At 46.3% G+C, this 14,901-nt stretch overlaps 1 protein-coding gene across 1 annotated transcript in view; it reads left to right on the forward strand.

The window, feature by feature from the left end:
- Positions 1–12,285, forward strand: part of LOC140204651 (SLAM family member 8-like) — a gene marked incomplete at its 5' end in the record, with an annotated part of 70,461 nt that extends 58,176 nt beyond the window's left edge. The window contains 3 exons of the mRNA XM_072271347.1: positions 4,103–4,390; positions 7,772–7,904; positions 8,093–12,285. Coding sequence (XP_072127448.1) covers positions 4,103–4,390; positions 7,772–7,904; positions 8,093–8,240 — 569 coding nt within the window. The remainder of the gene's footprint in view (positions 1–4,102; positions 4,391–7,771; positions 7,905–8,092) is intronic.
- Positions 12,286–14,901: the final 2,616 nt, after the last annotated feature.

Genomic DNA, 14,901 nt, shown 5'->3' on the forward strand with positions numbered 1-14,901 from the left:
AGAATAAAGGAAAAGACAAAATGTTTAGAAAGTTTTTAACTTCCGTTAACATGAAGACAAATTGTAAAGGGTGCTAAGTAAAGGACTGAAAGTGTTATATTTAAAGGTACACAGTATATGGAGTAAGGAAAATAATGTCGTAGCTCAGTTACAAATTGCCCGGTATGATATTCTGGGCTTCACTGAGTTGTGGCTGAAGCAAGATGACATTTGGGAGTTTAACATCCAAAATATGGATACACATTATATCTTAAGAACAGACAGGTAGGCAGAGGGAGTGGGGTGCCTCTGTTCGTACAAAATGAAATCAAATCCTTAGAAAGAAGTGTCATTGGATCAGAAGATGTAGAATTCTTGTGGGTAGAGTTATGAAACTGCAAGGGCCTCTAAACAGGAGACGGGATGTGGGCTACAAATTACAATAGGAGACAGAAAAGGCATATAAAAAGGGCAATGTTATGATAGTCCTGGGGGACCTCAAAATGCAGGTAGATTGGAATAATCAGGTTGTTGCGGGAACCCAAGTGAGGGAATTTGTAGAATGCCTATGAGATGGCTTTTTAGTGCATGAGATCACTAGAGAAAAGGACATTTTGGATTGGTGCAATAAAGCAGAATTAATTTGGGAGCTTTAGGTGAAGGAACCCTTCAGAGTTGTGATCATAATAGGATAGAATTCACCTACAATTTGACAGACAGAGAGAAGCTAAAATCAGATGTATTACAGTGAAATAAAATACATTATAGAGACATGACAGAGGAGCTGGCCAAAATTGACTGGAAGTTTCTGGATGTAATTCAGAAGGCATAGTACACATTCATCCCAAAGGTGAAGAAGCATTCTAAAGGGAGATGAGGCAACCATGTTTGACAAGGGAGGTCAAAGTCAGCATAAGAGTGAAACGTGGGGCATATAATATTGCAAAAATGAGTGGAAAGTTAGATGATTGGAAAGCTTTTAAAAACCGACAAGGCAATTTAAAAAACAGTTAGGAGAGTAAAGATGAAATGTACAGGTAAGCTCGCCAATAATATAAAAGAGGATACCAAAACTTAGAGTAAAAGAAGCAAAGAGTGGATATCGGACCACTGGAAAATGATGCTGGGGAGGTAGTAATTGGGGACAAAGAAATGGTGGACAAATTGAATAAGTATTTTGCATCAGTCTTTGCTGTGGAAGGCATCAGCAGTTTAGGAGAAATTGGGGAATGTGAAGGGGCAGAAGTGAGTGTGGTCACTATTACTAGGGAAAAGGTGCTTGGGAAACTGAAAGGTCTGTCGGTAAGTAAGTCACCTGGACCAGGTGGTCTACACCCCAGGATTCTGAAAGAGGTAGCTCTGAAGAATGCGGAGGCATTGTTAGTGATCTTTGAAGAATCACTAGAGCCTGAAAGGTTTCCAGCGGGTTGGAAAATCAGAAATGCCACTAAACTTTGCACATCAATACTTATGTCATTCTAAAGATGCGCAGTAGAGAGCATCCTGACAAGCTGCATGACTGCTAGGCATGGAAACTGCACTGCGATAGGGAGGATAACTCTATAATGAGTAGTAAACACTGCCCAATGCGTCAACAGCAACAGATTACCTGCCATCAAAGACATAGAGTATATACAGAAAGGAGCCCAGCAAGGGCCAGTAACATCATGAAGGGTCCCACCCACCTTGCTCATGGACTGTTTGTCCCACTAGCATCAGGGGGGAGGCTATGTACAGTAGCACCCACGCCAGGACCACCAGACCAGTTACTTTCCCCAAGCAGTAAGTCTGATCAGCACCTCCACACACTAACTCCACCACTATTCTATTATTTCCCATCAGTCACTTTATGGACATACAGTCAATGTATACAGTAGGTTATCTTATGGATTGGTATTAATTGTATGTTTTTATTATTATTGTGTTCTTTATCTTTTGTGTTTTGCATCAGATCCAAACACAATTATTTTATTTTCCTTACATTTGTGTACAGGAGATGACAATAAACAATCTTAAACTCTAAGCAACACACACAAAATGCTAGAAGACTCAGCAGGTCAGGTAGCATCTGTGGAAGTGAATACAAGAAAAGGGGAGCGCGAGGAATTTTTATTACCAGGAGAAATAAGTATTCATGCCCTCAGTTTGGAGTCCACCCAGATGGAATATTAAGTGTTGTTCCTCCACCCTTATAGTGTAAAAAATGTTTTTCCTTCCCCCTTCCCTCACCTTCTATTCTCCACTCTGGCCTCTTGCCTCTTTCTCACCTGCCTGTCACCTCTCCCTGGTGCCTCTCCTTCCTTTCTCCTATGGCCCACTCTGCTCTCCTATCAGATACCTTCCCCTCCGGGCCTTTACCTTTCCCACCCACCTGGTTTCACCAATCACCTTTCAGCTAGTCCTACTTCCCCTCCCCCCACATTTTTATTCAGATGTCTTTCCCCTTCCTTTCTAGTCCTGATGAAGGGTCTAGGCCTGAAACGTTAACTATTTATTAATTTCCACAGATGCTGCCTGACCTGCTTAGTTCCTCCGGCATGTTTTTGTGTGTTGTCTTAGATTTCTAGCATCTGCAGAATTACTTGTGTTTAAACTCTTTAAGAAGGGAGGAAGGCGAACAACAGAAAATTATAAGCCACTTATTCTGCCTTTAATGGTTGGGAAGATGTTGGAGTCCATTATTAAAGATGAGGTTCCAGGCTACTTGGAGACGTGTGATAAAATAGGCTGAAATCACCATGGTTTCCTTATGGAGAAATCTTGCCTCACAAATCTGTTGTAATTCTTTGAGGAACTCGCAGGCAGGATAGATAAAGGAGAGTCAGTGGATGTTGTTTACTTGGATTTTCAGAAGGCCTTTGACAAGGTGCCACACACGAGGCTGCTGAACATGATCAGAGTCCATGGTATTACAGAAAGATACTAGTCTATTAGAAGTTTGCATGACTCGCAGAAGACAAAGAGTTGTATAAAGGGGGCCTTTGCTGGTTGGCTGCTGGTGACTCGTGATGTTGGGGCTGCTTTTGAAACCCCTCTGGTTTCCTTGACTGCATAAGTCTCAGGAATACACACTCCAGTCTCATCAAACTCATCAGATTCAGACAACTCTCGCACCCCAAACCCCGGTTTGTGTGGATGTTGTGTAATTTGCTACCCTGTTACAACTTAGTGCTACGAAATAACAGACAGCACATGGCATACAATTAAAGGAACTATATTTATGAATCTTAGTTAAAGGGTTAGTAAAGAAAAAACAAAAAGGGTCCATCATAATTAAACAGTCAAATATGCACCAGTTGGACCTCAACTCTTCGAAAAGTCATATTCACCAATTGACTGCGACACTTTGCTCCATCGAATCACGGTCCCCCACCAGGTCGAATCCTATGACCGGTTCTCTCCAGCGTCTTCCCTCTTCCTCTCCCGCTGAACAAACAACCCAGCTTACATTCCAAAGCACCTGTTATCTCTAAACACTGCTTCCACAGAAAGGCCATTACGTTAGCAGTGAGTCTTTTCGCAGGGTGTTACAATTCTTTTTATGTTATATGTCAAAGATCTGGATGATGAAATTAGACCAATAGACAGAGCAGCAGAATAAGGCTATTCAGCCCATCACTTCTGCACTGCTATTCCATCATGGCTGATTTATCATCCCTCTTAACCCCATTCTCTTGCCATCTCCCCGTAACCTTTGACAGCCTTACTAATCAAAAAACCTGCTTTAAACCTACCAAATGACTTGGGCTCCGACTTCTGTTGGACCAGATGCAGGACAGGGCTGGGCTGGATCACACTCAGCTGTAGAAGAGATCCCGTGACCACTCACAGGAGAGACAAGAGATGTGGAACAGGCAAGAAATCCCGGGGTGCTGTGCCATAAACGGAACAGCGGAGAGATTGTAAATGAGTGTGGGTAGTGGTTGGGAAAGAGGGTGCACACAGGTGGGAACTTTCTCCAGCAGCATTTGGCTGAACTGAAGGATGAGGGAAGGGTTAAACTGGTGCGTGGAAATGAGCTGGGATGGCTGAAAGTTTACTCGGAACTGTTGGAGACGGGATGGGGGATTTGGGGATCAAGGATCTCCTTTATTCATCTTTCATCTTGCTTTCCCAACCACAGAGCCTGTGTCCGGAGCAAACATCAAGTTCCAGTGCATCCCCGGGATCAGTGACGTCACCCTAACCTGCTCTGTGACCTCAGGCGACTCCCCCACATTCAGGTGGTGGAGAGAAGAAGCAGCTGTGGGAGACAACAGCAACCATCGCGCTTGGAAACACGGAGAGACGGTAGAGGTTCATTACACAGCAGAGGTTAAAGATGTTGTGTACACGTGTGAGGCCAGGAACACTGTCAGTAAGGACACAGCACGGATCCCACTGCAGGACGTCTGTAAACGCAACACGCCGTGTGAGTGTTCGAGGAAGCAATCCAACTCAAAGTGTGGGGGTTTCCATGCCCCAAGAGAGTGTGAGGGGTCACTGTAGACAGCTTCGGCTTGTACCATCCCTGTGCTCTGTGTTCAATTTTAGTATTCAGTGTATGCAGTAGAGAGACAACAAGAGTCACCAGTCAGTGTACAGATCACTCCCTGAGAAAGAGGGACAAGAGACCCCAGTCAGTGTACAGATCCCCTCTTGAGAGAGACTGGGAGACACCAGTCAGTGTACAAATCTCCTCCTGAGAGAGAGAGACTGAGAGACACCGGTCAGTGTACAGATCTCCCCCTGAGAGAGACTGAGAGACACCAGTCAGTGTACAGATCTCCCCCTGTGAGAGAGGGACTGAGAGACACCGGTCAGTGTGCAGATCTTCCCCTGAGAGAGACTGAGAGACACTGGTCAGTGTACAGATCTCCCCCTGAGAAAGAGGGACAAGAGACACTGGTCAGTGTTGCAGATTTACCCCTGAGAGAGAGAGAGAGGGAAAAACTTACTGGTCAGTGTGCAGATCTTCCCCTGAGGGAGAGGAACTGAGAATATAGAACATAGAACAGTACAGCACAGGAAAAGGCCCTTCACTCACAGTGTTGTGCCAAACCAACTAAAAATCAAATCAAAAACACCCATTAACTAATCCTTCCTACCTACACAATGTCCATATCCCTCAATCTTACTCACATCCATGTGCCCCATCTAAACATCTATTAAAAGCCTCTTCCACCATCCCAGGCAATACATTCCAGGCATCCACCACTCTCTGAGTAAAAAACTTACCCCTCACATCCCCTTTGAACCTAACCTGGCTCACCCTCATTGCTTGCCCTCTGGTATTAGACATATCTACCCTAGGAAACAGATACTCCCTGTCTACTGTATCTGTGCCTCTCATAATCTTATACACTCTATCTGATCTCCCCTCAGCCTCTGACACTCCAGAGAAAACAACCCAAGTTTGTCCAGCCTGTCATGACAGCACATGCCCTCTAAACCAGGGAGCATTCTGGTAAAACTCTTCAGCACCCTCCAAAGCCTAAACTTCCTTCCTCTAGTGGGATGACCACATTTGTATAGAATAATCCAGACGTGGCCTAACCAGAGTTTTATGAAGTTGCAACATAACCCCTTGACTTTTGAACTCAGTGCCTCAACTAATAAAAGCAAGCATTCAATAAGCCTTCCTAACCAACCGTTTGATCTCTCTAGCCATTTTCAAGGAGCAACGAACTTGGACCCCAAGGTCTCTCAGCTCAGAAAAAACTGTTAAGGGTCTTCTTATTAACAGTGTATTATCTTCTTACATTTGCCCTACCAAGGAGCAACACCTCACATTTATCTGGGTTAAACTGTTCAGTGTACAAATATTTCCGAGACAGAGGGACTGAGAGACATGGGTCAGTGTACAGATTTCCCCTGAGAGAGAGAGAGGGAATGAGAGACACTGGTCACTGTACCAATATTCCCCTGAGTGCGAGGGACTGAGAGACACCATTCAGTGCACAGATCTCTGCCTAAGTGAGAGAGACTGAGAGGCATTGGTCAATGTACAGATTTCCCCTGAAAGAGAGAGGGACTGAGAAACTCCAGTCAGGGTACAGATCTCTCCCTGAGAGAGAGGGACTCAGAGACACTGGTATCCTGAACAGAGATGATCACCTGTCAGTGTATAAGTATGCCTCCATAGACGGGGAGTAGAGACTGCGGTCTTTGTCTGGATATCACACTGAGACAGAGGGACTGAGTGATACACTTCCTGCACAGCAACTGTGGGACGTTAGTCTTTGAACAGATATCCCTTGGGAGGAAGATCCCAGACAGTTATTTGGAATGAGCTGCCAGAAACAGTGGTTGAGGCAGTCACATTTGCAAATTTAAAAGCCATGTACATAAGTCGATGGATAGGAGAGATTCAGAGGGCTGTGGTTCAAACAAAGGCAGATGGAATCCCTGAGCGCTCACTGGGCAACATATTTGCCATGGATCAGATGGGCTGAAGGGCCTTTTTCCATGCTGTATGACTCTATAACTCCATAACCCCGTGTCAGTGCACTGGGTGACCCCTCCTCCCTCCAAATCCCCCGATCTCACTCCCATCCAGTTTGTGCTCCCACATTGTTCCGGTGAAACCCACCGTAACCTCAGGGAGCAGCACCTTTGCCCGCTTCACGTGCTGAACAATAACACCAGGTCAGGTCAGGCCACACCCCTGGGCTGAGGAACAGAGGTCACGGCTCAGGTCACAGACCCTTTGCTATCCTTGGCTTTAAACTCGGGTTTCCAGCATCTGCAGTTACTTTATCTTCATGTCCATGAGCACTAACCTTGTTGTCGTGCTCCTGTGTGGGCCCTGATTGAAAACCTTCTGAGAATCCAGATCTATCACATTGACTGGTCTACTTCTAGATACAGATTCACAAAGCTTAGAAACAACCTTTCCAGCCCATCGTGTCCAAACTAGCCTCTTTGCCCACCCACACTAACCCCACTTGTCCACATTAGGTTCCCCTCTCCCGTAAGCTGCCTGTTTCAGAGTGTGTCCAAATGGCTCTGAAACACCGTGATTGTATCTGATCCCAGCACCTCCTCTGGCAAGATCTTCCAGATATCAACCACTGTCTTGGTAAGAGCTTAACCTTCAAATCACCATTAAAACTCCTTTCTCTCAACTTCAACTTACCTACTGTTATGTTGCCTTACCACGGGAAGAGAATTCTCTCTCCCCGATCTAATTATGAACTTATACAGTTATATCCTTCTACCTGTCAGGCACCCCTCAGCTTTTCTTCACTCCAGGGAAAATGAGCCCAGCCTATCCCATCTCTCCCCATAACTAAAGTCTCCAGTCCAGGCCACACCGCACTCTCTCCATTGTAATCACATCCTTCCTATAATGTGCTCCGTGAAGATTTGTTTAAGTCCTTGACAATTTCTTCAATCCTCATTGCAAATCTGTCTGGTATCTTCCTTTAATGTACCAATGGGACCTTCCAGGATTAGACCTATGGGATATTGTAGAGGCGAGGTGGGGGTGGAGGGAAGAGATGTGAGAGGGGGTGGTTAGAAAGGATGGAGAGATATTTGAGGAAGGATCAGATGGGGATGCAAGGGAGGAATGGGGGATGATTTGAAGGAGATGAGGGGTTATTGGAGGGTGGAGAATGAATGGAAGTCAGTGGGGACTGGAGGGGAAGGAAGATGGAGGGGAAGTGGGGGTGATTGGAGGGGGAAGATACAGTTTTGGGGGTGACAGAACTTTCTGTGGCCTGAGGTGAGATGATGGATCTGTGGATCCTGTGTCACTGGGAGATTAGGATGGGATTAATCACGGAATCTTTTCTCCTCCCTGGTGCAGCGCCTGATTCAACACTGGCGGCCACGTCTCAGAGATCGTTCCTGATTATCAGACTCATAGTGTTGGTGATTTTCCTGATCTCTGCTGTCCTCACGATTTGCTGGGTCACATGGGGGAACGGAGCTGAAAGAAGGTAAATGTTTTCAGGCACTGAAGCAAAGTGGGTCTGACACTCAGTCCGTGAGACTGGTGACTGGGGGACGGAGGGAGGGGGCAGGAGTGGGGTGATATTGAAATTGGGGTTGGACAGAGGGGCTACATAGGGTGCAGAAGGACAAAGTTTCAGTACGGACCCCATCACCTCTGCTTTCTGTCCCACAGTTCCAAAAGAGATGAACACCGTTTACAGAGACTTCAGTGCATGAAGAAAGATTGCGGTGACCGGCAGCCTCCTGAGTGGAACGAAAGGGCAATGGCACATTTCTCCAGGGAAAGGAGAAACTGGGGCACTGAACCCATCGATCTGTAGGACCCCCTCACCTCAACAGAAAAACACACAGCTCTGCACACAGTGATCCTGGGGAAATTAACCTGTCAGTCCACTGGGATCAGCCTCAGCTCAACACAGAAACGTAAAATGCGACATACAGATACACTGGGTACACTGTCCCACCCCAGTCACTGGGGAACACTGCCCCTACTCACCCAGGCACTGGGGTACACTGTCCCCACACTCCCAGTCACTGGGATACACTGTCCCACACACCTAGTCACTGGGATACACTGTCCCCACACTTCCAGTCACTGGGGAATACTGTCCCCTACTCACCCGGTCACTGGGGTACACTGTCCCCACACTCCCGGTCACTGGGGAACACTGTCCCTCAACCTCCCAGTCACTGGGGAACATTGTGCATCACACTCCCAGTCACTGGGTTACACTGTCCCCTCACACACCCAGTCACTGGGGAACACTGTCCCTCAACCTCCCAGTCACTGGGGAACATTATTGCCCCACTCTCCCAAAAACTGGGTTCAATAGGTACATTCAATGTCAGAGAAATGGATACAATATACATCCTGAAATTCTTTTTCTTCTCAAACATCCATGAAAACAGAAGGGTACCCCAAAGAATGACTGTCAGTTAAAATGTCAGAATCCCTAAGTCCCCCCAGCTACCCCTCCTACACACAAGCAGCAGTAAGGCAATGATAACCCCCCACAACCCCACCGGCAAAAAGCATCAGTGTCCTCCACTGAGCACTCAAATGTGCAGCAAAGACACAGACTTGTAGAACTCCAAAAACTACTCGTTCACCTGGTATTTCAACATATCTGTGGCACGTGGCCAACTGGTTAAGGCGTTGGTCTAGTGATCTGAAGGTCGCTAGTTCGAGCCTCAGCTGAGGCAGTGTGTTGTGTCCTTGAGCAATGCACTTAACCACACATTACTCTGTGACCGGTGCCAAGCTGTATGGGTCCTAGTGCCCTTCCCTTGGTCAACATTGGTGGCGTGGAGAGAGGAGACTTGCAGCATGGGCAACTGCCGGTCTTCCATACAACCTTGCCCAGGCCTCAGTCATCATCGAAAATCGATGGACAGCCGCAGAGAAATTCAACATACCTAATCAGGGAAAAAAGGGTGTACCAGTTTCACAGCAAGAGGGAGACATAACAAAGAACTTGCTGATTTATGATGTTAAAAGTCTGTTGTGTCACTTTTTCCGAGCTCTCCAGAAACACAAAAGGGTGCAGCTATCCAGAAACAACCCCCGGCAGCTAACCCGTTGCTCCCGATGTTTCATATTCTCCCACGATGCTTCAGTCATGGTCACTGGCCTAGAATCAACATGTCCCCAGAGCCACGAAAATCTGGAACCCTGAAGGTGCGCTTGCCTTCCAGGCCGCGTTGTTGGGATATCAAAGAGCGCTCGGTCGTAATGTCCTGAGAGCAGGTTCAACTCCCGCAAAGAACTGAAGTCAGGAGGTAACACCAGGTCAGGGTCTTCAAAAGGATCTTGAAAAAGAGAGAAAGGAGATATCCAAAATAGAAATAGAGCTGGTTGTAAAGGAGTCACCATTTAGCATCATTTTAACTTCACCCCTCTTCCATGACCCCACACAGTTACAGGGGTAAAGTGTCCTCCACACACCCAGTTACAGGGGTACAGTGTCCACCGCACACACAGTTACAGAGGTACAGTGTCCTCCACACACACAGTTACAGAGGTACAGTGTCCTCCACACACCCAGTTACAGAGGTACAGTGTCCTCCACACACACAGTTACAGAGGTACAGTGTCCTCCACACACACAGTTACAGAGGTACAGTGTCCTCCACACACCCAGTTAGAGGCACAGTGTCCTCCACACACACAGTTACAGAGGTACAGTGTCCTCCACACACACGGTTACAGAGGTACAGTGTCCTCCACACACCCAGTTACAGAGGTACAGTGTCCTCCACACACACAGTTACAGAGGTACAGTGTCCTCCACACACACAGTTACAGAGGTACAGTGTCCTCCACACACCCAGTTAGAGGCACAGTGTCCTCCACACACACAGTTACAGAGGTACAATGTCCTCCACACACCCAGTTACAGAGGTACAGTGTCCTCCACACACACAGTTACAGAGGTACAATGTCCTCCACACACCCAGTTACAGGGGTACAGTGTCCTCCACACACCCAGTTACAGGGGTACAGTGTCCTCCACACACACAGCTACAGGGGTAAAGTGTCCTCCACACACACAGTTACAGGGGTACAGTGTCCACCACACACCCAGTTACAGAGGTACAGTGTCCTCCACACACCCAGTTACAGAGGTACAGTGTCCTCCACACACACAGTTACAGAGGTACAGTATCCTCCACACACCCAGTTACAGGGGTACAGTGTCCTCCACACACAGAGGTACAGTGTCCTCCACACACCCAGTTACAGGGGTACAGTGTCCTCCACACACAGAGGTACAGTGTCCTCCACACACCCAGTTACAGGGGTACAGTGTCCTCCACACACAGAGGTACAGTGTCCTCCACACACCCAGTTACAGAGGTACACTGTCCCTACATACCCAGTCACTGGGGTACATTCACTGCATTGCCACATCTTGAAGTCACCCTGAGGGTGAAGGAGCAACACCTCATATTCTGTCTGGTTAGCTGCAAATCCAATGGCATGAATGTTGATTTCTCCTTCCAGTAAAAAATAAATTCCCTCCCCTACTCTTTTCTTCACTCTGCTCCCCCACCCCCAGAGAGAGGAACCCAGAGACACTGGTCAGTGAACTTAGATCCCCGAGGGACATTGGTCAGTGTAGATATCTCCCCAGCAGAGAGGGACTGAGAGACACTGGTCAGGTATCTTCCTGAGGCAGAGGGACTGAGAGACACTGGTCAGTGTACAGATCTCCCCCTGAGAGAGGGGGAAACTGAGAGACACCGGTCAGCATACAGATCTCCCCATCAGAGAGGGGCTGAGAGACACTGGTCAGTGTACAGATCTCCCCCTGAGAGAGAGGGACAGAGAGACACTGGTCAGTGTACAGATCTCCCCCTGAGAGAGAGGGACTGAGAGACACTGGTCAGTGTACGGATCTCCCCCTGAGAGACACCGGTCAGTGTACAGATCACCCTCTGAGAGAGATAGAGGGACACCAGTCAGTGTACAGATATCCCTCAGAGAGAGAGGGACTGGAAGAAACTGGTCAATGTACAGACATCTCCCTGAGAGAGAGGGAGTGAGAGACACTGCTCAGTGCACAGATCTCCCTCTTAAGAGAGGATTGAGAGATACCAGTTAGTGTACAGATCTCCCCCAGAGTGAGAGGTACAAAGGGACACTGGTCAGTGTCTAGATCTCCCCTTGAGAGAGAGGGACAGAGAGAAACCAGTCAGTGTATAGATCTCCCCCTGAGAGATACTGGTCAGTGTACAGATCTCCCCCTGTGAGAGAGGGACTGCGAGACACTGGTCAGTGTACAGATTTCTCCCTGAGAGAGAGGGACAGAGAGACACCAGTCAGTGTACAGATCTCCCCCTGAGAGACACTGGTCAGTGTACAGATCTCCCCCTGAAAGAGAGGGACAGAGGGACACTGGTCAGTGTATAGATCTGCCCCTGAGAGACACCGGTCAGTGTACAGATCTCCCCCTGAGACACACCGCTCCAAGTACATTACTGCTACGCCCTCCCAGCAATATCCAATGTATATATACAAGTTCTATAAATATATATACTATATAAAAGAGTTTGAGAGAGAGAAATGGGTTCTTGAATTCTCCTAATAACATGGACATTAAATATTTTAAAAATTTCTTCATTCTACAGGAGCCTCCGCTCCCGCACCAGCAGGCACAGGAAGAGCTTCTTCCCTGAGGCTGTGACCCTGCTGAACCTCACATCACAGCACTAAGCAGTGTTGCACCCATATTGTACTGTCTCAGTATTTTTATATTTGTGTGCTGTAGCATTTACTTTTTATTTACAGTTATTTTGTAAATAACACTATTCTTTGCATTCCTGGTTGGATGCTAACTGCATTTCATTGGCTTTGTATCTGTACTCGGCACAATGACAATAAAGTTGAATCTAATCTAGTCTATTTATTTGTTTATTAGTTCCCAATGTATATCGACCTGTATCGAAGAGATGGCTTCAAAGTTTAAATTTCAAAGTAAATTTTAATTTCACTGTACGAATATGTCTCTGCAAACTACACTGAGAATCATTTTCCTGTCGGGATATTCAGCAAATCTGTAAAATAATAACTGTAACAGGATCAATGAAAGATCAGGTAGAATGTAGATCACAACAAACTGTACACAGTATATAAAAGGGAGTGAGAGAGTGGGGTCTCAGCATTTTCTCCCAACAATGTGGACATCAAATATTAGTGTAATTTCTCCATTATTTTATTAGTTCCCAATGCACCTGAACTGGAGTGGATCTAATACCCTCATGATGAGGTTTGCTGGTGCTGCATGGGGGTGTTTAAACTAAAGTTGCAGGGGAATGGGAAGCAGAGTGTTGGAACACATAGTGGAGAGGTTGTGGAGATTGATGTTGTTAGGACCTCAGACAGGAATCAAAAGCTGTATAATGGTGCAACTATGATCTGACCTGCATATATTTCAATGCAAGAAGACCGTAAGATCATCGAATATAGGAGCAGAGTTAGGCCATTTGGCCCATATCTGCGCCATTTTATCATGGCTGATCCATTTCCCTCTCAGCCCTAATTTCCTGCCTTCTCTTCATATCCCTTTCATGCCCATGCCAATCAAGAATCTATCAACCTCTGCCTTAAATATACTGTACCTAAAGACTTGGCCTCCACAGCCGCCTGTGGCAATGAATTCCACAGATTCATCACTCTCTGTCAGAGGAAGTCCCTCCTCATCTCCGTTCTGAAAGGACAGTCCTCTATTCTCTGGCTGTGTTCTCCTGTCTTAGACCCTCCCACCATCGGAAACATCTTCTCCACATCCGCTCTCTCGAGGCCTTTCAAGATTTGACAGGTTTCAATTAGGTCACCTCTCATCCTTCTGAATTCCAGTGAATACAGGCTCAAACCATTCTTCATATGAACAGACCTTTCGATCCCGGGATCATTTTCATAAACCTCCTTTGAACCCTCTCCAATGCCCACACTTCCTTCCATAGATCAGGGGCCCAAAGTATTGTAGGAATGGCAGATAAGCTCAGGGCATGGATCAACACCTGGAATTATGATATTGTAGTCATTAGTGAGACTTGGTCGCAGGAGGAGCAGGACTGCATCTCAATATACCAGGGTTCCATCGTTTTAGATGTGACAGAGCATGAGGGGTTAAAGGAGGAGGGGTGGCAATACTAGTCAAGGAAAATGTCACGGCAGTAGTTAAACGGGACAGATTGGAGAACTCGTCTAGTGAGGTGCTATGGGTAGATCTGAGAAATCAGAAATGTATTACAGACCACCTAACAGTCCGAGGGATTCAGTAGAACAAATTTGTGGGGATATCGCAGACTGTTGCACAAAACGTAAGTTTGTTTTAGTAGGTGATTTTAACTTTCCATATATTGACTGGAACTCCCATATTGTAAAAGGACTAGATGAGACAGGTTGTCAAATGTGTTCGGGAAAGCTTCCTTACTCAGTATGTGGAAGTCCCAACAAGAGAGTGTGCAATACTTCATCTGCTCTTAGGGAATGAGACAGGGCAGGTGACAGAAATTTGCGTGGGTGAACACTTGGTAACTAGTGCTCACAATGCCATTCATTTCAAAGTAAATATGGAAAAAGATAGGCCTGATCTGCGGGTTAAGATTCTACATTGGAGAAAGGCCAAGTTTGATGGTATCAGTAAGGATATGGCAAGTGCAGATTGGGACAGACTGTTTTCCAGGAAAGGTATACTTGGTAAGTGGGAGGCCTTCAAAAGTGAAATTTTGAGAATACAAACTTGTATGTGCTGCCAGAATAAAAGGTAAAAGATAACAGATGTAAGGAATCTTGGTTTTCGTGAGATATTAAGGTCCCAGTTCAGAAAAAAAAATGTGTGTAGCAGGTAGGAACAAATGAGGTGTTTGTGGAGTATAAGAAATGCAAGGGAACACGAAAGAAATCAGGACAGCTAAAAGAAAGCATGAAGTTGCCTTAGCAAATAAGGTGAAGTTCTACAGATATGTTAAGAGCAAAAGGATTGCATTAGGGTTAGGCGTACTGGTCCTCTGGAGGATCAAAATAGTAATCCATGTATGGAGATAAAAGTGATGGAGGGAGAATTTAAATGGATTTTTTGTGTCAGTATTTACTCAGGCGAAACAGGAGTGTGTGGCAATGGCAGTCAAAGCTCAAACTGGGCATGGCACCTGATGATGATGATGATTTACTCAGGAGACAGACATAGAGTCGAAAAAGCAAGGTAAAGTAGCATCAACTTCATGAACTGTATACAGATTACAGAGGAGGAGGTGTTTGCTGTCTTGAGGCAAATTAGGGTGGATAAATCCCCAGGGCCTGACAAGGTGTTCCCTTGGTCTCTGTGGGAGGTAGGTGCAGAGATTGCTGTGGCCCTAGCAGAGATTTAAATCATCCTTAGTGACAGATGAGATGCCGGAGGATTGGAGGACAGCCAGTGCTATTCCACTGTTTAAGAACTAGATAATGAGATAGATAGACATAGATTGATTAAG

Source organism: Mobula birostris, chromosome 11, assembly GCF_030028105.1.
Source record: "Mobula birostris isolate sMobBir1 chromosome 11, sMobBir1.hap1, whole genome shotgun sequence".
NCBI classification, from domain to species: Eukaryota; Metazoa; Chordata; class Chondrichthyes; order Myliobatiformes; family Myliobatidae; genus Mobula; species Mobula birostris.